Here is a 26,817-nt window from a genome sequence, read left to right as displayed (position 1 = left end):
GTGTCTAAGGGATTTGGCGGGGGGGGGGGGCAGGAGGGTCAGTTTCCACAGATGAGTTTGAATTTCTTTGTGTAGTCTTTAAAGCATCCACAGTTTTTGTCCATGTGGCTAAATTTCTAAAGGCTTCCGTGTCTCCCGAAGTTGCTTTTTCTCTCTTCATTTTCTTAACTTTTTACCAAACAGTCACATTAAGAGTCCTTGCTGGCAGGAATCTCGGTATAGCTATGGTAATACATATTAATAACACCAGCAGTTTTTTCCCTGTTATATCATTTTTCTGAATTTTTAAAATTTGATGAATGACTTCAGCTTTTTCCTCCATTTTCTGGGAAAACCTCCCTTTGGGAACACCTCCCTGCCACCCCGAAAGAATCATAGAATCATAGAATCGATTGGGTTGGAAAAGACCTCCGGGATCATCGAGTCCAACCCTTGGTCCAAATCCAGTCCATTTACTAGATCATGGCACTCAGTGCCACGTCCAATCTGCGTTTAAAAATCTCCAGGGATGGTGAATCCACCACCTCTCTGGGCAGCCCATTCCAATGCCTAATTACTCTCTCTGTAAAGAATTTTCTCCTGATATCCAACTTAAATTTCCCCTGGCGGAACTTGAGCCCGTGCCCCCTTGTCCTATTGCTGAGTGCCTGAGAGAAGAGACCAACCCCCACCTGGCTAGAACTTCCCTTCAGGTAGTTATAGACGGTGATGAGGTCACCTCTGAGCCTCCTCTTCTCCAGGCTAAACAACCCCAGCTCCCTCAGCCTCTCCCTATAGGACTTATGCTCCAGTCCCTTCACCAGCCTTGTTGCTCTTCTCTGGACCCGCTCCAGCACCTCAATTTTCTTTTCTGAACTGAGGGGCCCAGAACTGAACACAATACTCAAGGTGTGGCCTCACCAACGCAGAGTACAGGGGAAGGATCACTTCCCTGGTCCTGCTGGCCACGCTATTTTTGATACAGGACAAGATCCCATTGGCCTTCTTGGCCACCTGGGCACACTGTTGGCTCATGTTGAGCTTCCTGTTAATTAGTACACCCAGGTCCCTTTCTGCCTGGCTGCTTTCCAGCCACTCTGTGCCCAACCTGTAGCGCTGCATGGGGTTGTTGTGGCCAAAGTGCAGGACCCGGCACTTGGCTTTATTGAACTTCATCCCGTTGGAATCAGCCCATCTCTCCAGTCTATCCAGATCCCTCTGCAGAGCCCTCCTGCTTTCCAGCAGGTCGACACTCCCTCCCAATTTGGTGTCATCAGCAAATTTGCTGATGATGGACTCAAAGATTTCCTTGGGTTGCTGAAGATGAGTTTTCTTCCTTTTTTTCTTTTTTGTCGTTTTTCCTTTTTTTCCCATCTTTCCAAAGGTAACTGCTTCTGTGGAGAGCTCTCTCTTTTTCCTTTGAATGCTTTCGGTATGAATGCTACTGTCTAGACGTCCCAAGACCTTTTTGGTCTCTGTTTTCTGACGCTTGTTCAAGTCCCTGTTCGGGCGCCATTTGTGGCACCTGTCTTGCACGAACTCAATTACTCCCATGTAGGTACAGTAACTGAATTAAGTTTATTACAAAAAACACCAGCTTAAATACAATGTTCAAACTGTACCATGTGATCTACAGCCAATCACACCTAGGCACTCCACTGCACGTCTGATAGAGTCCTAGAGAACTGCAAGTCCCAAAATGCCTTTCAGCATCCTTCCTGTAATATGAATCCCACACTTAAGTTCCCTGATGGTTCTTAATTACGCTTGTTTTTGCAAAGGGCAATCTTGTCCGCTGTTCACATGACTTAATACGAATTCCTTCCTCACTCCCATTATATCATCGAACATACTTTTGGAGGATTTTACATTAATTGCCTTAGCTTATATAATTTCTTTGCAGAAAGAAGTCAAAAATTTACTTTCATATTTCTGCCCAGAAACATTTCATTAATTACATCTACCTTTAAAACAGATTAAAAGGCTTTAAAAATCATTGGTGTGAACAATCTATAATAAAAATATTGTTGTTCTGCTATTAATTTCAAAGTGTTATAAGGAATTTTTATTGGTGAAATTTTGAAATCATTTATAAAGTAAGCACAACTGATAGAGGTTTCTTGGTATTCTTTCTGTAGACTTTCAGTTTCATCAGTGTACAAGGCCAGTAATAAAATGACCTAAAGCGTAAAGTGGTTAAGCCAGTTGAGAAATAAAGATATAAAAAGAGAGCTGAATTTGAGCAATGGTCAAACTTGAAAGAACTGTAGCATACATTGGAGGGGAAAAAAGAAGTGAAAGAGATAAGTTTCCACACACTGTAGTAATGTAAAACATAACTTGCAACCACAAATTGGTAATTCTGCATGCAAATGCCTATATTTGGTATTGTGTCTGCTTAGCTCTGTGTCAGGAGTTTGATATTAGTCTGAAAGTTCTGCCTCCAAATACTGTCTAGCATAGCAACTTGTCTGCTCCTCTTAAGTTGTCCTTTGAAGGTCTCTTCTTTTATCCTGAATTCTTCAACAGCCTCCTCTTAATTCCCAAAGTGATCTTTTACATGACTATTATGATAGCACAAATGCTTTCACTTAACCACTTTCTAAGAGATTGAAACAGAGCTAGAGCTGTATTCAGGAAGGATGGATTTGTTTATAAGCACGGCACAGAATCCCAGAGTAGCTGAGATTGGAAGGGACCTCTGGAAGTCATCTGGTCCAACCCATGCTCAACCTCAAATCAGTTTCCCAGGACTATATTCAAGTGGCTTTTGAATATCTTCAAGGAGGGAGACTCCACAACCAGTGCTCATTTACCCTCACATTGAAAAAGGGTTTCCTTATGTTCAGAGGGCACTCCTGTGTTTCACTTTGGTCCTGGCACTGGGCACCACTGAAAAGAGCCTGGCTCTGTGTTTTTTGCACTCCCACTTCAGGTATTTATATATATTGATGAGATCATAGAATCATAGAATCATAGAATCGATTGGGTTGGAAAAGACCTCCGAGATCATCGAGTCCAACCCTTGGTCCAAATCCAGTCCATTTACTAGATCATGGCACTCAGTGCCACGTCCAATCTGCGTTTAAAAATCTCCAGGGATGGTGAATCCACCACCTCTCTGGGCAGCCCATTCCAATGCCTGATCACTCTCTCTGTAAAGAATTTTCTCCTGATATCCAACTTAAATTTCCCCTGGCGCAGCTTAAGCCCGTGCCCCCTTGTCCTATTGCTGAGTGCCTGAGAGAAGAGACCAACCCCCACCTGGCTAGAACTTCCCTTTAGGTAGTTATAGACGGTGATGAGGTCACCTCTGAGCCTCCTCTTCTCCAGGCTAAACAACCCCAGCTCCCTCAGCCTCTCCGTATAGGACTTATGCTCCAGTCCCTTCACCAGCCTTGTTGCTCTTCTCTGGACCCGCTCCAGCACCTCAATTTTCTTTTCTGAACTGAGAGGCCCAGAACTGAACACAATACTCAAGGTGTGGCCTCACCAACGCAGAGTACAGGGGAAGGATCACTTCCCTGGTCCTGCTGGCCACGCTATTTTTGATACAGGACAAGATCCCATTGGCCTTCTTGGCCACCTGGGCACACTGTTGGCTCATGTTGAGCTTCCTGTCAATTAGTACCCCCAGGTCCCTTTCTACCTGGCTGCTCTCCAGCCACTCTGTGCCCAGCCTGTAGCGCTGCATGGGGTTGTTGTGGCCAAAGTGCAGGACCCGGCACTTGGCTTTATTGAACTTCATCCCATTGGAATCAGCCCATCTCTCCAGTCTATCCAGATCCCTCTGCAGAGCCCTCCTGCCTTCCAGCAGGTCGACACTCCCTCCCAATTTAGTGTCATCAGCAAATTTGCTGATGATACACTCAATCCCCTCATCTTAATCATCCATAAAGATGTTAAACAGGACTGGGCCCAACACTGATCCCTGGGGAACACCACTAGTGACCGGCCGCCAGCTGGATGCAGCTCCATTCAGCAGCACTCTCTGGACCCGACCCTCCAGCCAGCTCCTAATCCAGGAGAGAGTACACTTGTCCAAGCCATGGGCTACCAGCTTTTCCAGGAGTATATTATGGGAGACAGTGTCAAAGGCCTTGCTGAAGTCTAGATAGACCACATCCACAGCCTTCCCCTCATCCACCAGGTGGGTCACCTGATCGTAAAAAGAGATCAGGTTGGTCAGACAGGACCTGCCCCTCCTAAACCCATGCTGGCTGGGTCTAATCCCTTGTCCATCCTGAAGGTGCTGTGTGATTGCACTCAGGATGATCTGCTCCATAACCCTGCCAGGCACCGAGGTCAGGCTGACGGACCTGTAGTTGCCAGGGTCCTGCTTGCAGCCTTTTTTGTGGATTGGGGTGACATTCGCCAGCCTCCAATTATTTGGGACCTTCCCAGAGAGCCAGGACTGTTGGAAGATGATGGAGAGCGGTTTGGCAAGCTCTTCTGCCAGCTCCCTCATCACCCTGGGATGGATCCCGTCTGGTCCCATAGACTTGTTAGGATCCAGCTGGCTCAGTAAGTCGCTAACTACATCCTCCTGGAATACAGGAGGGCTATTCAGGTCTCTGTCTCTGTCTATCTGCTCTAGAGGCCAGTTGTCCTGAGGGCCACCTGTCTTACTGCTAAAAACTGAGGCAAAGTAGGTGTTAAGTACCTCAGCCTTTTCCTCATCTTTGTTAACTATATTTCCCTCAAAGTCCAACAGAGAACTGATGTCCCCCAAGCCTTCTCTTCTCCAGGCTAAACACTCCCAGCTTTCTTAGCCTTTCCTCATATGTGAGGTGTTCCAGTCCCTTAAATACCTTTGTGGTCTATGCTGATGACGCCGCCCTTGTCGCCCACACAGAAGCAGCTCTGCAGCATTTAACATCCTGCTTCGCAGACGCTGCTGAGCTCTTTGGGCTTTAAGTCAGCTTAAAGAAGACAGAAGTTCTCTATCAACCTGCACATCAGGAAGTCTTCCATCATCCCCATATCACCATTGGCCAATCAGAACTCAAATCAGTCCAGCAGTTTAATTACCTAGGCAACCTCATCTCCTCGGACGGTAAGATTGACGGAGAGATAGACAACAGGTTAGCAAAGGCATATAGTGCCTTTGGAAAGCTTTATAAAAGAGTTTGGTGAAATAAACACTTGAAGAAAAGTACAAAGATCAGTGTTTACAGAGCCATAGTGCTGTCTACTCTCTTATATGGATCTGAATCATGGATCATCTACCGCCACCACCTGCGACTCCTAGAACGCTTCCATCAACGTTGCCTTCATACAATCCTAAACATCCACTGGTCAGATTATGTGACTAATACATCTGTTCTAGAACAAGCAGCAATCACAAGTATTGAGGCCATGTTGCTGAGAACACAGCTGCATTGGGCAGGACACGTCTGTCTCAGTTTGAAGAGACTGGAATGTTTGCTAAAGAGGATGAGTTATGAGATAGGCCAAACTTCTCTCTCTCAGCAATTGTAAATTCAAAATTAAGGGGCTTTAATCTAGGAAGTGTGGAAAAACAGAAGAAATAACAACCCTTTATTAAAAGATATAAGTATGTTGGCAAGAACAGTAACAGAACACAAAAAAACCTAGACAATAGTCCTGTACCCAAAAGTCCCCTTCAAACAAAAGAAAAAGTTCTGAATACTTCTCTGTCTTTTAGCGCAGTTCTAATCACTGTTGGGTCGCTGGAGGTGCAGAACCTGCAGTACTCTGTCGTGGCCTGCAGGGGGTGCTGTTGGGTTGCTGGAGGTGTAGGACCTGCAGTACTCTGTGGTGGTCGGCAGGGGGCGCTGTTGGGTTCTGGCAGTCACCACACGGGGGGGGTCTTGGGGGTGGTCTCGGATCATGGAAGAAGCCAAAAAGAAACAACAGAGGGCCCTTCTCCCAATGGAAGAAGGGCAGAAGGAAAAGCAGTCCACCCCCACAGGACTCACTGTTGTTCTCAGATGACGGTGCCCGAAAGTTCCTCCTTTTCTCCCAGCGAGCACAGAGACTCTCCGATGAAAACGCAACAGGTCCGGGCTGGCGACAAAAGATAGCTCGCAGGCAAGATGAGGTCAGCAGTCAGGACTGACCAGGACAAGAAACCAGAAAGACAGACCTCCAGGCCTTCTCTCCAAATGCATGTAGGCAGACCCCCGTCTCCATCCAAGAGAGAGAACTCAGTCGTCTGACATCTCCCCTTCTGAGAAGAGCCCAGTCACCCCCTCCCAAAACTCCTCCCCTCTCCCCCCAGCCTCTGATGGGCCATCCATTAGGAATGCAGTCTGGCCAGCTAGTTCTTTTGTAAGGCTAATTGACTCCCTTCCCCCTTTCCATTCAAACTCCTTCTTTCCTACAGTGGGGGACGGGGGAAGAAAAATTCCCCCTCTCGGATTTCTAACCTATAACAACGTCTCAAGGATGAAGGACCACCACCTCCCTAAGATCATGCTTTATGGTGAACTTGCCACCAGCTGCCGCAAGAGAGGAACCCCGAAGAAAAGATACAAGGACTCCCTGAAACATCTCAGCCTTGGCCATTTTGATCAACATAACTGGTCTCCTCTGGCCTCCAACCGGGAGCTCTGAAGGCACACTATCTATAACGCTGCTGATGCCTTTGAGAAAGCACACAGGATCATTCTTGAGGAGAAAAGAATGCAGAAAGAATCGTGCCCTGCAGAATATACCACCTAAGGAGTCTTTCTGCTGTGCCTTTTGCAACCGGACATGCCTGTCTCATATTGGCCTTTTTAACCACCAGTGCGTTTGTAACAAACGTGGCTGAGAGCCCTTCCCAAATCTTTGTTCGTGAAGCCTAGCCATGATGATGATGATGGGTCCTGTGCTGGATTCTCTCCAAGTAGCTCCATATCTCTCTTGTACTGGGGGCCCAGAACTGTGCAAGGCATTCCAGGTATGGCCTCACCAGGCAGAAAAGGACCTGGGAGTTTGGATTGACAGGAAGCTGAACATGAACCAGCAGTGTGCCCAGGTGGCCAAGAAGGCCAATGGCATCCTGGCCTGTATCAGGAACAGTGTTGCCAGCAGATCCGGGGAAGTGATTCTTCCCCTGTACTCAGCGCTGGTGAGGCCACACCTTGAGTACTGTGTCCAGTTCTTGGCCCCTCAGTTCAGGAAGGATGTCAAGGTGCTGGAGCAGGTCCAGAGAAGAGCAACGAGGCTGGAGAAGGGATTTGAGTACAAGTCCTATGAGGAGAGGCTGAGGGAGCTGGGGTTATTTAGCCTGGAGAAGAGAAGGCTCAGGGGAGACCTCATCACTCCCTACAACTACCTGAAAGGAGGTTGTAGCCAGGTGGGAGTTGGTCTCTTCTCCCAGACAGCTATCAGTAAGACAAGAGGGCATGGTCTTAAGCTCTGCCAGGGGAGGTTTAGGTTGGATATTAGGAAGAAATTCTTTACAGAGAGGATAATCAGGCATTGGAATGGGGTGCCCAGGGAAGTGGTGGATTCTCCATCCCTGGAGGTTTTTAAGATGAGACTGGATGTGGCACTTAGTGCCATGGTCTAGTAATCGTGGTGGTAGTGGATTAAGGGTTGGACTTGATGATCTCAGAGGTCTTTTCCAATCTGACTGATTCTATGATTCTATGATTCTATGAGTAGAGGGGAAGGATCACCTCCCTCAACCTACTGGCAATACTTTGTCTAATACAGCCCAGGATACCATTAGCCATCTTTGCAGCAAGGGGACACTGCTGGCTCATGTTCAACTTGGTGTCCACCTTTTCTGCAAAGATGTTTTCCAGCTGGGGAGCCCCCAGAATGTACTGGTGCCTGGGGTTGTTCCTTCCCAGGGGCAGAACTTTGCACTTCTTGTTGAACTGCATGAGGTTCCTGTCAGCCCATTTCTGCAGCTTGTCAAGGTCCCTCTGGATGGTAGCACAACACTGGTGTATCAGCCACTCCTCCCAGTTTTATGTCATCAACAAACCTGTTGAGGGTACACTCTGCCTCATCATCCAGATCATTAATTAAGATGTTGAACTGGACTGGACTCAATAATGACTCTGGGGGTACACTGCTAGTTACTGGCCTCCAACTAGACTTCATGCCACTAATCACCACCATCTGGGCCCAGCCATTTGGCTAGTTTCCAACCCACTTTACTGTCTACTCATCCAGCCCATACTTCAACAGCTTTCCTATGATGATCTTAAGGGAGACAGAGTCAAAAGTCTTTCTCAAGATAGACAATATCTTCCCTTGTCTACTAAGCCAGTCATTTCATTGTAGAAGGTTATCAGGTTGATCAACTGTGACTTTCCCTTGGTGAAACCATGCTGACTGCTCCTGGTTACCTTCTTGTCCTTCATATGCCTGGAATGGTTTCCAGGATTAGCTGTTCTATCACCTTCCCAGGGATCAAGGTGAGGCTGACTGACCTGTAGTTCCCCGGGTCTTCCTTCTGGCCTTTCTTGAAGATAGAAGTGACATTTCCTTTCGTCCAGTCCACAGATACTCCTCCCAATCTCCATGATCATTCAGTCATTATAAGAGAGGGTGGCCTCACACTCTCTAAATAATATTTTCCCCACTCCTAGGGTAGCAACAAACAGCATTTTCTTAAAGGGGACTTTGAAGTCCCTTGAACGATGACAGAATATCTACTGTTAAATCATCCTCTTTCTGGGCAGGATCTGAAGGGCTGCATATAGCAAGTTTGGCAGGCTTATTTTATCGCTTTATTCTCAACCTGTTAGCTTGTCAAGTGGGTATGATTTTGTAGGATGACCTGGGAGGCAGTTTTCTAGGGGAGAAGGGAAGAATTTATAAATGGGAATGAACACTCAGGCCCTGAGGTGGTGTCAGTAAAGTTGTGTAGAAAGCAACACTCCAACACTCTTATCTCCTTACAGCTGTGGCTAGCCTATCTTATCTGTAATGATGATATTCATTACAGCTCCCCAGTGAAGCTGTGAGGTGGGTTGGTGATTTCCACCACCACCCCATCCCCAACCTTTTCCTTCCCTTCTTTGAACGTGAAGTTTGTGATCTGTTCTCACAGAGATGGCATGCAGCAACGCAGAGAGAACTCCTGCAAGGAGAGAGAGAGAGCCAGTAACGGAGCAGGACTAAGCTCTGCAGACAGAGTTTTGGGGTAAGAACTGAGCCAAACCCCCCAAAACCCTTTTGAGACCCCTCCTTGGAGGAGTAGATGGACTCCTACTTGAGAGGAGTCTTGAAGTGCTGCAGCACCGGAGAAAGAGGAGCTGAGAAGCTCAGGCGTCCCGGAAGCTGGACCGGGACGACCAGACGGAATGCGGAGGGGGTGACCTTGGCCCCCTCCTGCTGCTGCTGCCAAGCTGGTAGCTGAGACAGAGCACAGGAGCTCTGATAGAATGGTTGAGGCAAAGACTTTCAACTGAAAGCTGCCCTAATGTTCTGACTCAAGGGAGCTTGAATCCCCTGAGGAAAGGGACCATCACAAAGACCCCTGCGCTTCATGATATGATGTGGTGAAGCGAACCTGTCCCTGCATTCGCAGTCCACAGAAGAGAAACCTTTGCTGGGAGTCGAAGGGCCGAGAGGGGCAAGAGGAGACCCCCCCTTGTGTGTAATGGAAGGAGATCCAGCTACAACAGTCCAGCTACAGCTGCTGCATGGAAGAAGAGAGGCTGCTGCTCTGAAAGTGGAAAGGATATTTTCCTTCTTCCCTTCTGAACTTTTATTGGAGGGAGAAGAGATTGATCCATTGTAAATACTGATTTATCATAGGAGAGATAGTTAAGATTATGTATATACTGTATTATAATATTTATTTGTATAGTGATTGTAATATAATTCCCTTCCCCCCATATTGAGTCTTGTGTTGTGTCTGGAAAACCCATATCACATTGGGGTGAGATGTGGGAGGGGGGCTTGAACTCGGGAATTGGATTTTAGGAGTCTCAAACTGCCACACTTCCCCTTTAAAGGGTGGCAAAGAGGAAAATAACAGTTGAGAGTGAATAGCTGTTGGTTGCGATCTTTACATGTGCTGGTAGCAGATCCTATGACTTGTATTGGGTACACAATTTTAACAGATAGAACAAATTGAGTACTCATACTGTGCTCAAGAAGCAGCTGAGTGTTTGTTTGAAGATGAAAGTTTGAGTGTGGTGGGTTTTTTTCCCTTGTAGTAGAATTGCTGGTTGTATCATAGAAATTATTGTCTTGGTCCTCTGCAGTAGCCCCAGTTAATGGGTGGGCTGTGTCCCCTTCTGTGGTTTAATGTGCTTTTGGTGAGGGAGGAGGGATTATGGAGACTGTGTTGCGGGTCCGAAGGGGAGAGGGGACAGGACACGAGGAAGGGTGCAAGCAGACTCGTTTATTCAGGCGTGTGCCCGATTCTTAACCGTCCCGCCAGGGGAAGGGGGCAGAACATCGAGTGGGCTATCAGACAGACAAATGGGGGAGCAAATCAGAACAGGGCACAGGCAAAAGGGGGAGGAGGAAGCCTGGGCATGTGCATTTGTGCACTGTGTAGCATGAATACAGTGAAACCACATAATAACAGTAAAGTCCATATGAAAGTCCTGCCAATTGCTGTATGCTTTTCTCCATGCCTGGAACTGTTCTCATCCTGAATCTTGCTTCTCTACAGACTGTATTTCTCTTCTGCTTAGTGGACTAAATCTCTGCCACGGTAGCCAGTGAGGTTAAATCAGGGTTGAACTTAGCCCCTTCTGTTTTTGCACCATGTCAGGGTGATATTTCAGCTTTGTTTTGAGGAGGGTGTAAATGAAAGAGTAATTATTGTGGTTTAACCCCAACTGGAAAATAAGCACCACACAACCACTCATTCACACCCTCCCCCCTTGGTGGGATAGAAGAGAGAATCAGATGAGTAAAACTGAGAAAACTCGTGGGTTGAGATCAAGACAGTTTAATAATTGAGTTTCGATCAGTCCATGGCAGATGGTAGGACTGTGTTTCCACTGCTGAGACAGTTGATTACAGGTATACTGGACACTCCTCCAAGTGAAAGCAAACTGTGGTCTGCACTATGCCACCAAAAGGCTTGAGAAAAATGCATTAGAGATATCCATCGTGGCACCACTTGGCTGCCTTTGACTCCAGCTCATATTGAAGTTCCAACACATCTGATATGGCAGCACTCAGAGGCAACGCGACTTCATTCAGGTCACGATAGTCCACTGTCAGTCTCCATTCTCCGTTTGATGCCAATTTGTGCCCCAAAGAAGGCGCGGAGAAACTGCTCAGAGACAGAATTTTCTGCTTCGATGGTTTCCAGGCAGTCATGCTGTATCGGGACGAAGTTGGGATGTTACTTTTTGGTCTGTGTTTGGCCCTAGCCACCTGCAGTTAGTTTATGCTTTCTCCTGCCAAGTCTTCTGATAAAGCAGTGAACTTGGCCTTGGAGGGAGAGCTTCTGTGTAAACTGTTTTAATTGGTCTGTTGTGATTGGTCAATTGCTCGTCAGGGGCAGTTGGAGGACAAAGTGATGAGGAGAGTGATGAAGTAAGCCCACAGACTCATTTGGGAAGACCCCCCCCAAATCACTGCGCCTGCGTGGGGGACTTTCCAAGGTGCTCACGCACGCGCAGGAGGGGTGCACTTACATAACAGAAGGGGTGGGATTCAGAGCCCTGACGGGGCGGTGCTGGCCACACCTCTCCGGGGCAGGTGCTCTCAAAAAACTTTATAAAAAGCAGAGACGCTTCTGGGTTGTTGGCCGGCTCTTCACGATGGACCAAGTTGCTTTCAGCGGGGACGCCTGCTCGAAGTGGGAGCCTGCCACCCCCCATGAACCCGCAGCTGCTGCAGAGAGATTTCATTATTGGTTAGGATGGGTAAGACTTGTTTACAGGTGATACCTTGGTGAGTATGGGGGGGAAGCCTTCTTCCTAGGGTCTTTTGGTGCACTTTTTCCTCCGCCCCAATCCTTCTCCCTCAGGCGCCTGTTTTGTTTTCTCCCTTTTTCCTTGTTTGCCACCTTTTCCTAATAAATAGCTATTATTTTTACCAACTAGCAACGGTGTTTGGTTTATTCACGTACCAGAATCTCTCAAACCTGTGTTTTCCTCTTGGCTTAGTCCCTTTCCCTGTTACATATTTGGCGACGAGGATGGGATACTGGTCGTGAAAACTCACCGTTGGTAGGGGGCGGGGGTCCTGTAGGGACCCCAGATCTGGGAACGCGCTGCGGAGAACGCTGCCCCGAAAGAGAGGGTGGGGCTCTGACAGCGGCCTCGGGAAACGCGCTGCGGAGAACGCTGCCCCGAAAGAGAGGGTGGGGCTCTGACAGCGGACTCGGGAAACGCGCTGCGGAGAACGCTGCCCCGAAAGAGAGGGTGGGGCTCTGACAGCGGCCTCGGGAAACGCGCCACTGGTCATTAGCGGGGTCCCGGGGCGGTGGGTTTTTTTTTTGTTTTGGTAGTTTGTCTGGCCGCGGGCGGCAAAGAACGCACCACCCCTGAAGTGGGAGGGGCTCTGTCGGGCTACGCCGGGGAAATGCTGTTCTGGGAAGCAGGGCCCCGGGGAGGCGTAGCAAAGCCGCGGGGGACGCGCCACCCCTGGAGTGGGCTGAGCCGGGGAAGTGCTGTTGTAGTAAACAGGACCCCATTGGAATAGGTTATTAGCCGAGTTCAGTCCCTGCCGCGCTTGGCTCCTTCCCTCCCCCCCCTTAGCCGCCTGCGGCCCCGCGCCGCGTTCGGCTCCGCCTCCCCCCTCCGAGCCGCCCGCGGCCCCGCGCCGCATCCGGCTCCGCCCCCCCCCCAGCCGCCCGCGACCCTGCACCGCGTCTGGCTCCGTCTCTCCCCTCCAAGCCGCCCGCGGCCCCGTGCCGCGTCCGGCTCCGTTCCCCTCCCCTCCGAGCCGCTCGCGGCCCCGCGCCGCGCCCGGCTCCGCCTCCTCCCCTCCGAGCCGCTCGCGACCCCGCGCCGCGCTCAGCCCCCCCCCCCCCGCCGAGCTGGGACTCTGCGGAGCCCAGTTCCTGGCCGAACCCTGGCCTCTGCCGCGTTCGGCCCCTCCCCTGCCGAGCTGGGACTCTGCGGAGCCCAGTTCCTGGCCGGGCCCTGGCCTTTGGCGCGCCCGGCCCCGCCCCTGCCGAGTCCAGTATGAATCGGATAGCAAAACTGTTAACCTCCCAGAAACGGGATGTGGGAGGGGGTGCTCCTTCCATGGAGCGGGCTGGGTGGACCCAGGAGTCCTGGAGTGTTCTTTGAGGCCACCTAGAAACCTGTACTGGGGCTGTTCTTGTACTGTGGAGTTACAATAGCCCGACAAAAGTAGTGAAATTGTGGGGGCAGTGAGACAATAACTGCTAACCTCCCAGTCGTTATGAGTTTAGGTTCCTGAAAGTTTAAAAATCGTGTTAATCTTGGGTTCACGCGGTGGCTATTTAGTTCACGCGGTGGGCACGTGTGAACTGGGATCACAAACTGATACTATAGGTAGGTATTAAATTATCAGCATGGGAAGTATGGGGGGGTGTGGTTTTTTTTTTTTCCTGTGTGTTTTGTCTCCCACAGGACCCCACTGGCTTCCGACATGTGTGATAAAGCTTATCATGAGCAACAAGAATTCTGAATGGAGTTAAGGGGATGCTGAGCAGCATAAGACCAGCCTGAACATCACATAGAAGAGAGCATATCCTAAATATGGTTCATTTGTGTTCACTAACTACTACTAACGGGTGTGATGGTTCAGTCATCATGTGTCTGTCTCTCAGGTGTCTTGTCCATACCCAATGTTGTGATTTGTGTAATGAACAATGATGAAATTAGAATCTTAGGTAGAGTTTTCCACTGATACTGTTCCTTAACTGTGTGAGCTGCGCAAGGGATCGCCAGTTTCGGAGCGAGTAGAGACCATAACCCAGTAAATATTAATGTAAGCTGCAGGGTTAGCAGCGCATAGAGCAAGGTGCACCGCTATGCATCCAGGTACTCAGGAACCATTCTTACAATCCGTGGAAAGGCTGCCAGTTGCTGTATGGAAGCAGGTTTTGTGATACCCGGTTACAGAAGCTGCTAGTTACGTAACTAGCTAGAGGTTATGCTAATACAGGCTGTCAAAGGTACTATCCTTGGTGCAGTAATGCAGGCTTGTGCCGGGATGGGGTCCTTAGACCATCAAATAATTGCATTTGCATCTGCTATGACAGTAGTGGGGGCTGTTTGAGCTTTTCTGTGTTTTCCAGGATTTTAAATCAGGAGTTGTCTATGTTGCTACCTTGCTGGTTCAGCTGTCATGGGGGGTATTGCTGACCTCAAGGCCCTCTTGTGTGCCTTTCCAATGACATCTGTAGCATTGTGGATAGGGTGTCTTCAAGCCTCCTGGGTGGAGGCCAAAGCAGACTAGTTATGTTGATCAGTGTACTGTGTACGCAGAAAGATAGACTGCTTGTTTCCTACCAGACTTATCGCTTGCGTAATTTGTAAGCGGTGTTGTTTTGTCCATTTCCAAGTTTTTCTCAGCAGCATTTGTACTCCCAGGAGCCCCTTTTTACAGAGGGTTGTTCACCCCTTTGGAGTTTTGGGAGAAACACTCTGTGCTTGGCCAGGGGCCTCCTTTAAGCTGATGGTCTTGTGGTCCCTGGGGGAGCTGGGGGCAGAACGCAGTTTGCAGGTGGGGACCTTGTCCTTCTCGCAGTAGCATTCCAGCAATTTGCCGTGTTGGGGCATTTTCCTCTCAGCCAACACTTGGGCGCCGCAGAGCCCCACCAGGACGTAGTTTTTCTATTCCCTGGATGTTCTTTGTGCTGTGCTCGCTCAGGTGGGCTTGGCACGGGGGGGGGCCTTGCATGTCAGGCAAGTCTTCATGGCTGGATAGGGGCCCTGAAGGCAGAAATCACACAGGATCACCTCCGCTTGTTGTCCCAAATTCTCCTCCTTCTGTTTGCATTGCACTTTCTGCTTTTCCTCCCCTTGATGAACACAAGCGTCCAAAAGGTTCCCCACTATGTTGCGAAGATGAGAGTTGGGCTGCAGCTCCCCGATGGGGCCTGTGGGGAAAGGCAGAGTGGGCACTTGGAAGGGCCCTGCTGGCATTTCTACCCCTTCTGGGTGCATTCTGTGACTGCACCCCGGAGATATGGGGTTCCTGTAAATATCCAGGTCAGATAGAGCAGGTTAGCCCATCCTTCGGCCTGGCTGCAGTACCCGCCTCGACCATAGCGACTGAGCCTCGCGACAGAGCTGAGAGCAATGAAGAGGGCACTGGTGGGATGCGGAGAGCATTAGACATGTGACGTGCAGTGACTTTCAATCCTGCCGCCCCATCTCGACTGGTGCTGAAGGGGTCTCAGGGGAGCAGGCAATTGGCTAAGCTAGCTGCTATATGACAAGCAATGGATGCGACGCTGTATAATCAAATCTGTTACATCTACACTGATCCTTGGGATGTAGCCCAAAGTTTGGTAGATTGGTGAAGTAAATGGCAGCGCGATTCCTAGAAGATAGGAACAGAAGAGGGGTGGGGTAAGGAATTTTAGGAACAGATCTGGAATGCTCCGAAGAATCGTGACTTTCGTGTATTCCATGTCGATGCCCACATGAACCAGGAGATCGTGCCCTGGCCTTATGGGCACACGATAAGTCTGGGCACGCAGGGCAGGATGCAATGCTTGCTTGGGCAAGGGCCCAAGACATTCTCATGCCCTAGATAGCTACCCAGCAAGTGCTTAGCGAGTGTACTGTTTGTCAATTCTTGAGGGAGTGCAAAGTGCTCTCATTACCGCAAGGGCATTTGAAACGCAGATCACGCGGTGGAGAAGTATGGCAAATTGACTTTCCTGGTCCGTTGACAGGATATCAAAGGCAGAGATATTTGCATAGCAGCGGACACCCATTCTAGCCTTATAGTAGCCGTCAGAAATGGTTTGCAGGTGATCGGGTGTGGTACCAAGCCCCAGGTGAAAGGAGTCCTGTGGCTGCTGAGATTGTGGCAGCCGATGATTCTCAGGCTGCTACTATTGCAATTGAAGGTCAAACAGAGGTTAAAGGAGTTCTCACTCCGCACCCGAGACGACGAGAGTGAGGGTGGGAGAGGGTGTCGACCTATAACCATTTTCCCATTCCTTCCACATTTAGGTATCCGGGCGAGTGCGCACGGATAGTCCAACCATCATGAACATGCCTATTCCTGCAGTAAGCAAGCTACATGTATGGAATAATGGTACACGTTTTTGTGTTTTATCTAGCAGGTTTCTCATTGCACCGGATCCAGGGGGTCACTCTGTCAAAGGATCCAAGAAGCTGAACGTCATGGACATGTTATTTCCTGTTACTTGTGATAAAAGGGGGATAGTTTTCCTAATGATTGTCGCGCGGTACTTATATTTTATGTTTGTATCTTTGCAATTGATTGTGGCGTTCCCCTTCCCCTTTGGACTGATGTAACACCCTTTTCGGGCGGGTAACCTCATGCGAATTATATGGAACTAAGACCTGTGCCTGGTAGGCATGATGGTAATGAAAGGATTGTCGGTTATGTACCTTCCATGGGCTTCGGCCTGATCAAACCAGTAACATTGAGTGTTCTGTTTCATTTGTGCCACGATTTCACAACCTTCCGGAACCCTCCGGTTGTGGACAACTGTCTTTTATAGCATGGAGGCAAGAGGTACCTGCACTACCACTCCATGAGGTGGAGGGGTTTGATTGCAGTCAGGGGCTCGCTATGGCAGGATGGCTTGCCCCCGATGAGGCCTTGAATTTACAAAAGGAGTGAAAACTGCCCGTGGGGGCAATGATTAAACCAGGCGGTTGTCTGGTGCTAGACCACACTCCCGGTGTACGGGACCTGCAATGACTCCCCATAGGCCCATAAAAATGGTGGCTGGCAGTCGACCGCTTCATACTATAAAAGATGTATCGAAAGTATTAAGTTGTCCCATGGTTCAAACCGAGTTCTAAGTTCTTTGATTGCAGTGTTTAAGCCCATGCAAGCGGACATACCGGCTCATCCGTTTCACTGTGATATCTGTCAACCGGAGACTGTCCAGTAACTAATCACCAGAATCTCTCGAACCTGTGTTTTTCCCTTGACTTAGTCCCTTCCCTGTTACACATGCTCAATTGGTTCTGCTGACATCCTTCCTTCTAGAAATGAGGCTGGATTCACAACGTTAGTTACTTGAATGGTTATGTCGTCTGACTCAGCTAGGATTGCTTGGTACTTTAGGAATCTGGAAGGTGACAACCAATGGCCACCCTTCTGTTCTTGTACTGCTGACACAGTGTGGGACACTAACACAGTCATTTTCTGGCCCATCGTGAGTTTTCTGGCCTCTTCTATGTTTATGATCACTGCGGCCACCGCTTTCAGACAGCTGGGCCATCCTTTGCTTACTTCATCCAGCTGTTTGGAGAAATAAGCCACGGCTCTTTTGTGTGGTCCCAACTGTTGTGCCAAGACTCCTAAAGCCATCCCTTGCCGTTCATGAGAGAACAGCCAAAATGGTTTTGTTACATCAGGGAGGCCCAAAGCCGGGGCTCTCATGAGTTCTTGTTTCAGTCTCCTAAAAACTCCCTCAGCTTCGGGAGTCCAGACCAGAATACTCTTAGTTTCTTTTAATAAATCATACAGTGGTTTGGCGAGTACCCCATATTGATAGATCCATAAACGGCACCAACCTGTCATTCCCAGAAAGGCTTGTAGATCTCTCACCGTTTCTGGTTTGGGCATCTGGCAGATGGCTTCTTTCCTTGCTGTTCCTAGGGATCATTGTCCCCTGGAAATCTCATATCCCAGGTATACTACTTTTTCTTGCACCAGCTGCGCTTTCTGTTGAGAGACTCGATATCCACTTAAACCCAAGAAATTCAACAGAGAAATAGTCCATTTAACACACTCTTCTTCTGTCTCAGTTGCTATCAGTAGATCATCTACGTATTGTAGAAGAGTGCCATCTCCCTGTGGCCTTTCCCATTGTTCCAATTCTTTGGCCAATTGATTCCCAAAAATTGTTGGACTATTCTTATAGCCCTGAGGTAACACTGTCCAGGTTAATTGAGTCTTTCTCCCTTTGCTCACAGATTCCCATTCAAAGGCAAAAATCTTTTGGCTTTCTGGGGCTAAGGGAAGGCAAAAGAATGCATCTTTTAGATCCAACACTGTGAACCAAATTAAATTGTCCTTTAACTTGGTTAGGAGTGTGTAAGGGTCAACTACCACTGGATGTAATGTTTTTGTTATTGCATTCACAGCTCTTAAATCTTGAACCAGTCTATAAGTTCCATTTGATTTCTTAACTGGCAGGATTGGTGTGTTATAGTCTGATTCACATTCTATTAATAACCCTAATTCTAGGAATTTTCTAATTATGGGTTCGATTCCTTTTCTATCTTCCAATCTCAGTGGATATTGCTTTCTCACCACTGGTCTTGCTCCAGGTATAAGTTCAATAGCGATAGGTGTTGCCTGTTTTGATTTCCCAGGTACGTCAGTAGCCCATACCAATGGGTATGCCTCGCTCATAATCCGCTTGATATTATGACTCTCAGGTTTTGGTTCTATGCAACTGATTGTCAGACTTAAAGCTGCGATCAGTTGTTCTCCATTTACCTGGAATTCAAGTTTGTCTTTGTTGAATTTTATTACAGCTCCTAAATTTTCTAGTAAATCCCTACCTCGTAGAGGCTTTGGAGAATTTGGTAAGTACAGAAACTGATGGATCCCCATTTGCTTTCCAATTTTGTATTTAATGGGTTTTAGGAAGTAAGCTTTTTCTGGTTGGTCTGTTGCTCCCACAACTTGTACAAACTCATCACTCTTTGGCACTAGTTGCTGATTTAAAACTGAAAATGTTGCTCCTGTGTCAATCAAAAAGTCTAATTCCTTTTCACCTTCCCCTAGCTCCATTTTAACCAGTGGGTCTGCTAGGGAACGACTCACCGGTCCCCCTCAGTCACTGCTCTGGTGTGCAATGGCAGTGTTTGCGAATCTTTCTCTTAGTTGGGGGCAGTCTCGCTTCCAATGGCCTATCTGCAAGCAATTGGAACATTGATTCGGTCCTATTCTGGTGGGCTGGGGCTTGAATCCCCCTCTGCCCCTCATAGGATAGCCACGACCTCTACCCCTGGCATTTGCATCTGGGAACTTTGTGTTTTGGGCTGCCACTGCTACTGCTACGACTCGAGCAATTCTTTTATCTTCTCTCTTTTTCTCTTCTTTTTCTCTGTTGTTGTATACCTCCCAGGCCTCATTCATCAATGTCTCTAAATCTCTGTTTGCTGGATGTTTAAGTTTTTGCAATTTCTTTCTAATGTCGGGAGTACACTGTCCCATTACTAACCCTAGCAGTTGTTGCCTTCCTTCTTCTGATGCCGGGTCTAGGGGTGTATATTGTCTCATGGCGGTTCTGAGTCTGTCCAGAAATTCTGAGGGGGTCTCATCTTTTCCCTGTCTAACATCATACAGGGCTGCCCAGTTAATGGCTTTAGGTATTGCATTTTGCAGGCCTAATGCTATTAGCTTCCTGTATTGTACTAGCCGCTCATATTGAACTGGATTGTTCGGATCCCAATCTGGATTCCTGCTTGGAAATATTGCATCTAACTCTTCGGGCAATAAGGCGGCATGATCTCTCCCTGTTCTTAATACAAGTTCCTTCTCTGTTTCTGTTAATTCTGATAACATTACCTCTATATCTTCCCAGTCAATGTCTTGGTTCTTTGCTAATAATTCGAACCTCCCAGCTACCCCCTCTGGATTTTTCCTAAAATTCCTTGCTTCTTCTCTCCAGCTGTTCAAATCACTTGTCGTAAATGGTACTTTTATCCGTCCCTGCTCTCCTGCAATGGGCATTATCCGTCGAAGGGGAGCTATTGTATAACTTCCCTCGACCCTCTCTTTTGCTTCTTTTCGTGCTACAGACCTGGTATAGTGTGGGTGACTAGTCCCTTCTCCGGGGTCTTTCTCCTCGGCCTTGGTGTCCATTCTATTCTTTCTCTTTTCTTTTCTCTTTCCTCGTTTCTGTTCCTTGTCCTCGCTCCCCATTCCTGCCCAGTTATCCTCCGCATTACCAGACAATATCTTACATAAAACAGAAAGTGAACAAGGGAAATCAGAGTAAGAACACTTTCAGACACGACGCAAAAGTATGAAAGGTGAATACAGCATCACAAAGTAAAGACAATTTTACACTGCAGTGCCGGGACTCTAACCCGATCAGAGAATCCCCTTCTAGGGTTCTCCTGGCAGGACTTTAACCTGCTTCTTTTGGGACCTGGGACTCTAACCCAGTTGGGAATCCCCTTCTAGGGTTCTCCTGGCAGGACTTTAACCTGCTTCTTTCGGTACCTGGGACTCTAACCCAGTTGGGATTAATGCCAAGGCCTTCCCCGGCTTCCCTTCGGGCGGTAAATCTTACCCCCGCTAATAAAACTCTTTGACCTAAAATATAAAAGAACAGGAGGTTCTTGTCCACCGACGCGCATAGAACCAAGGGGTCTGGGAGACTCTGCCAACAAAAATTCACTTGGGGGCCCCGAGAGCGTCCCGACCCCTTGGGTCTTGGCTCAGGAAGACCCCCTTAGTCCCACCAGAGTCGCCAAGATTGAAACCAATTTGTGCCCCAAAGAAGGCGCGGAGAAACTGTTCAGAGACAGAATTTTCAGTCTATAAGCAGGAGGTATTTATTTTTACGGCCAGGGAGCAGCCAGGTCGCCCTGGACAAACTGCTCCATCGAGAAACTTACAATTGAGCTTTTTATACACTTTTTGCCAAGCAATTACATCACATATTATGAATATTCATTACATTGCAACATCTACTTTTAATATTCATAACAGGTGGAGTTGAGGCAGAGTTAGAGGCGTGGTCTTTAATTTGGGGAGCACTTCGGTGGTCGTTCCTGTCTTACTTCATCATGAACTCAAGTGTCCTTTCATCATCATCTTCATAAACTTTTGAACCTTCCCTAATTTGGGTAGTTTCCTTGTGCATTTGGCAGGGATTTTCAGTATCTGGCAAGAGTACCTGATTTCTTGGCTTGTCCCTTTTCTTATCTCCCTTTGTTTTCTTCCATATGTCCTTTTTTGTGTGTGCTAGCATTTCTAGTTCTCCCCGTTCATGCCCATGTTCCCTCATGTCAGAGTGTCCTGTATTCTAGTGAATTTATTGCCTCCGCTATTTCTTAATACTAAGTTTTCTATGCCTTGCTCAAAGCCTGCATCTTGTGTTTAACTCTCTCTAATCCTCACATTGCTCTACTAAATTCACTTGCCAGTTTTTACCTGACTTCAAGACTTTCACACTGGCCATATGGGGCTGTTAAAGGGTGAGCGAGTCCTGCTGATCACTCCTTGGCTCTTGAGTTGACAAATCAGCTTATGGATGAGAATCAGGGAGTGCCACCGGTGCACCGTTGTGGTAGCAATTGGCACCTGTTCTTCTTCGACCCTCAGCAACCCCACAAATAGAAGAATCCTCCAAGAGACCAGGCAAGGTAGACAGCTGTTTAATTTTTTCCATCTCCAAGGCAGCTATATGGAAAGCCCACTGGTACCCTTTGAGGTCCTTGAAATACCCTCTCCTGAGATAGTCTATGCCAGGAATGCACAGAGCCTCTGGTCCAGTCACAGTGGGGTGCTTTTACCACTCATTTTCAGTCAGATTTACTTCAGCCTCCAATACAGTCAGCTCTTGGGATCCCCTGTCACTCCAGAAATACAAATGGGTTCTGCCTCTGTATAGCTTGATGGCATTAGGGTACACTGTGCACCAGTATCTACTAGAGCCTTGTACTCCTGTGGGTCTGATGTGCCAGGCCATCAGATTCACCCCATGCAGTAAATCCAGTTGTCCCTCTCCTCCACCTGGCTTGAGGCAGGGCCCCTCTAGTCCTGGTCATAGGATTCTCCATTTACTTCTTGTAGAAATGGATTAGAATTCCTTTCCATAGGATCAGAAGTAAGATTAGTCCTTCCACTCTGCCTGGGGAACTGTCCAATGGAGACTTGAGCAGCAACTTTCCTGGAAGAACCCTCATTTGTGGTTGTTTTTCCTTGCAATTCACATACTCGTGCATCTAGGATTGAGGTAGGTTTTCCATCCCACTTCCTCATGTCCTCTCCATGGTCCTGCAGGTAAAAACCACAGGGTACCCCAAGGGGCGTACCCAGTATATCCTCCCTCTTATGCAAAAGGACACTTACTGTTAATAGCTGAGATGCGGGTCTGTACAGGTGGGGAGTAGAACATATTCTCTTTGAATTTCTGGAACTCCTGGGACAGTTTCTTCACAGCTGAGACAATGGAGGAAGAGCGATTTTCTTTGTATTCCCGAAGTTGGTAAGCCACTTCATCCATTGTTGGTGCCTCTTCATCTCTCCAAGTCATTACTGCCAGTGGGTTGGCACACGACAATGGTGTGTTCTGTACAAATTTCTGTCACATGGGTTGTGTGCATTGGACTTTGTCTGCATCTGTGGATGACTGCGCATTGTTTGGGTCAAAATAAATCATCTCTAGCATGACTAATTCCCCCAGATCCTGGATACCTTTCTCTACTACAGTCCATTTGCCTGGGCAACATATATCTTCCTTGAAGAGATACCTTTCCTTCACACTTGACAGGAGTCACCTCCAGAGGCCAAGGACTTGTGCCCCTTTTCCAATCACCTTCCATAGAAAGTGATCCCAACTGTTTGGTTTCCTTACCCTTTAATTCCAAACTGCTAGCCCCGTTGTCCCCACGTTGGAGCAGCCAGGTGATAATGTGCTCAACTGGACAACATCTGAAATCTTTTTGCATATTCTGCAGCTCAATCGGGAATAGGGATTGAGTGGTTACCTCTTGTTCTGCCACTTCCTCCTGTTCTTGTGATGTCTCTGCTTTGTCCTCCTTTACTAAACGAGATGTCTTTCTTGTCCATTTCTTCTTGTGTAGAGGGGCAAGTGATACCAATGCAAGTTGGTTCTCTGATTCAGCTGCATCATCCATCACTAGGGTCTGAGTAGCTGTAGTGCTTGTCGCAGGGTTCCGAGTAGCTGCAATGCCTGTCACGGGGATTGGCATAGCCACAGATAGTTGCTTAACCCTAAACAAGATCTGAAGCGCATTCAGCATTCCTAGCAATAGGACCAGGACCAGAAATAGGCTAGTTTCCACAACCCAGAAATATTAAAAATTTTCAAAATTCTCAGATGATTCTGTAATTAGCCTGGAGGAGAAGGGGAAGATGTAAGAAAATGTCTCCCCCACAGGTCAGTTCTCCGAGGAGAAAAGGCAAAAGGGTAATTATTAACAGTTCACAATAGATGACTCCTGAAGTACAGAGGTGATGGCAATGCTGAGTGAACATACCAGCAATTCTATCATATCACAAGCCAGTATTACAAAGTACAACAAAACAAGAAACTTAGCCCAGGCCCCAGAGATGACAAATACCAAAACAGCAAACGCATGCTCCAAGTAAGTAGGTACATAATATAACTGAGAACAAGCACAACTCTGAGAAAATAAATCAACATTGTGACCAATGACCATTAAGCCAATACAATGAATGCTTATAACAAATTTGTTTTAACATGCTCTGGTCAAATCTGTCATTATCTCAACTCTTCATGCCCCACATTAGGCACCAAAAAGGACTGTCAACTCCAGTTGGCAACTAAGTACCTCACTCCCTCCCACCTCCCCAGGGAGGAGAATTGGAAAAAAGTTAAAACTCGTGGGTTGAGATAAGAAGAACAGATTGATAATTGAAACAAGGTAAAATCTAATAATAGTAATGAATGTAATGAAAAGGAGAAAGGGAGAGGAATAAAACCCAAGGAAAACAAGTGATGCACAATAAAGTTGTTCACCATCCACTGACTGATGCCCAACCTGTCCCTGAGCAGCAAACCCACCTTCTGGGTAACTCCCCTCAGTTTATATACTGAGAATGACATTCTGTGGTATGGAATATCCCTTTAGCCAGTTTGGGTCAGCTGTCCCAGTTATGGTCCCTCCCAGCTTCTTGTGCACCTCCCACTGGCAGAGCATGAGACACTGAAAAGTCCTTGATTTAGAGTAAACACTGTTGAGCAACATCCAAAACATCAGTGTGTTATCAACATTATTCTTATACTGAATCCAAAGCACAGCACTGTACCAGCTACTAGGAAGAAAATAGTTAATTTTCCAGCTTAAACCAGAACACTACTTCAACTATAAATAGTCATATTTTATATTAAAAAAAAATAATTATTATTGTTTCTTCTTACTGAAATTTATTTCAAAGATTGATTTCTTATTTGCTTGTTCTATCTTCCTCACACCTTCCTGAACTCTTTAGGACTTCAGCATGCATTTGACAGTGACTGGGAAGTTGGGAAAATCACTTATAACAATTATAAAAATGGATCTGACGATGCTGTTCTGGCTTACAAACTCTTGGTGCAAACGGGCAACCGAGCAAAGCCCATTGACATCAGTCAGGTACTGTATCAGAGTCCATGGTGGTTTATACAGGAACGCACAATCCTGTCAGGAGTTGGGGGAGATGCAAGGAAAATGCCATAGCTCCTTTTTTCATCTTGATGAACTGAAATTTCTGAGTTGTACCTAATTGTGTAGCCTCACTGACTTTGCTTGAGCTACATGTTAGCTGCAGAGTCTGGCTTGTGTTGAGAAGTATTTAAAATCAATACCAGGAATGCCTGTCCTTGGTGATTATTGGCTGGCATGCATTAAATGCTGTTCCTGTCTCATACACACTCACACATATGCAGTTTCCTCTGCGTTTGGTGTGGAAAATGCTACTCTGCATCCTTAGGTAGGTGGAGACTGGTCCTATGCCAGACATACAGCCAATGTTAGTCTTGTTGCTCCAAGTGGCATTGTTCTTGATTTGAATCAGATTTTTTTATAGGGATGACCTTTGCTCAGCCTTTTGCTGTGGCTTTGAATCTAGAATTTGCAATTATTTGGTTAGTTCCTACCAATTTATTCAAAACACACATTTTAAAGAAAGACGTTTACGAATGATAGGTAATGGAAGGGAACTGAGATAACTCTATGCTGTACTATATTACTGTATTGTCATTACTAAATATAGATATACTGTAGTAGAACTGAGAATGGCAGTTGGTTGAGCTACCTAAATAAAATACATCTGAGCTTCTTTCACAAGGTTATCACAGCATATGACTGCTTTTGCTGCTTTTTAGGTAGGTGAAATATGCTGGGTTTGACTCCTTATGCCAAAATTTTATTTTAATCCTCTTAAGAAAAAATTGTGCAGGAACCTAGTTTCTTCTCTCCTAGAATCATCATTGACTCTCTGTGCTTTCAGGCAGAAAATAGTCTCTCTAGTGAGTTTCTCAGCAGATCTGCTTATTTTCATTTTTTGCTGACGTTAAAGGTGACAGATTTACGGATTACACTGTTCAGTTACTATGGTGTGTAAAACACATTGCTATATGGCAGCATGCAGCATGCTGCCAGGTTTGAATGATGCAAAGATAGGGAACCAAAGGGAAAACCTTTAATGAGATTCTGTTTAGCAGTGCGTACCACATACACTGTGGAACAAATGTGATTAGACTACAGCTGTTGATACAATTTCCTGTGCCTGGGAGGGAGAAAAGTGTGGTGCACCCACAAGGGCTGAGTATTGTACTATACAATTCCAAAGACAGCTTGAAGACATATAGTTGTTGCATATCCTGTGGATTAATTGAATCCAGATCCTTGGAATCTAGTTGTGAGGTGTGTGTGGGGGGGGAGGTTGACTTTTTTTTTAACTGCTGTCACTGCTGTTCTTCATTTCATTAAAAGGACCTGAAACTGGAGCCAAGTCAGAATTTTAAATAAACAAAGCAAACAAAGAAACCCCACAGTAATACTTTGAATCCACAGAGTCCTCTGTCAGAGCTCTGGCTGTGCAGTATTTGGCTGAAGAACCCGAGAAGCATACCACTGCTTTTTACCCCATGGATACGTTTGCCAACAGTGACCCAAATAACACATTGCACTTGTCTGGGTTTTTTGGCACTGGACATTTTCTGAAATGCATAGATCATGGGAGACAAGTGTTAGAAAAGTTTATACAGATGTTGTTTTATTTTTATATCTTTCTATTTACTGTGTGGTATTTTCTTCAATGTTAACAACAGAGGTTAACTGCACACAGGCATGTATAGGGACTCTTGCCAAGTTTTTTTCCCCTGGTTTTAAAATACATTTTTCCAATTCTGTTGGTTTTCACCCTCAGTTACAGACAGCTTTTTGGAATTCAGATTTAATTGATTCAATTTGTTCTAGAACCATCTGCTGATTTAGTGGGTATTATAAAAATTCTATAAATATTATTTTATAAATAACTACTTTCCACTGTTGCTGTAGTTATTTAGATTTTTCTTCATTCTCAAACAATAGTTTTCTGGTAAGTCACTTCAAGTGAAAGTTAATGCTGTTTGTCTTTATCCCCTCCTATATGTGTGTGTCCCATCTCTAGGCTTTTTGTCATAAGCTTTGCAGCAAGAGCCCTGAAAGCAAAACTCATTCTGAATGGCTTCTAATCTTTCTATTTTGCAGTTGACTAAACAGCGCTTGGTGGATGCAGATGGAATCATTAATCCAAATGCTTTTTACATCTATCTGACAGCCTGGGTTAGCAATGACCCTGTGGCCTATGCTGCCTCACAAGCCAACATCCGGCCTCCCCACCCAGAATGGGTGCATGACAAAGCAGACTATATGCCAGAAACAAGGCTGAGAAGTAAGTAACATTTCATCCTAATGTATCATAGTTTATATAGGTGGTCTCAGTCCTTCCTTCAAGACCTAGTAACTCTATAGTTGGGTGATGCTGTATAGGACTCAGAAGCATAAACAGAACAATATATTGGATTACTCTGTAGCCTCAGGAGACAAATGCAGTTGT

General features: G+C 46.8%; 1 protein-coding gene across 1 annotated transcript in view; it reads left to right on the top strand.

Moving 5' to 3' along the window:
- The window catches only part of LOC135404406 (protein patched homolog 1-like), a 127,252-nt gene that overhangs the window by 72,620 nt on the left and 27,815 nt on the right, over nucleotides 1-26,817 (top strand). Inside the window, 2 exon segments of the mRNA XM_064639126.1 lie at nucleotides 24,226-24,368; nucleotides 26,469-26,652. Of these exon segments, the coding sequence (XP_064495196.1) occupies nucleotides 24,226-24,368; nucleotides 26,469-26,652 (327 nt within the window).

Source organism: Pseudopipra pipra, chromosome W, assembly GCF_036250125.1.
Source record: "Pseudopipra pipra isolate bDixPip1 chromosome W, bDixPip1.hap1, whole genome shotgun sequence".
NCBI lineage: Eukaryota > Metazoa > Chordata > Aves > Passeriformes > Pipridae > Pseudopipra > Pseudopipra pipra.
This window is presented reverse-complemented; position numbering and strand designations above follow the sequence as displayed.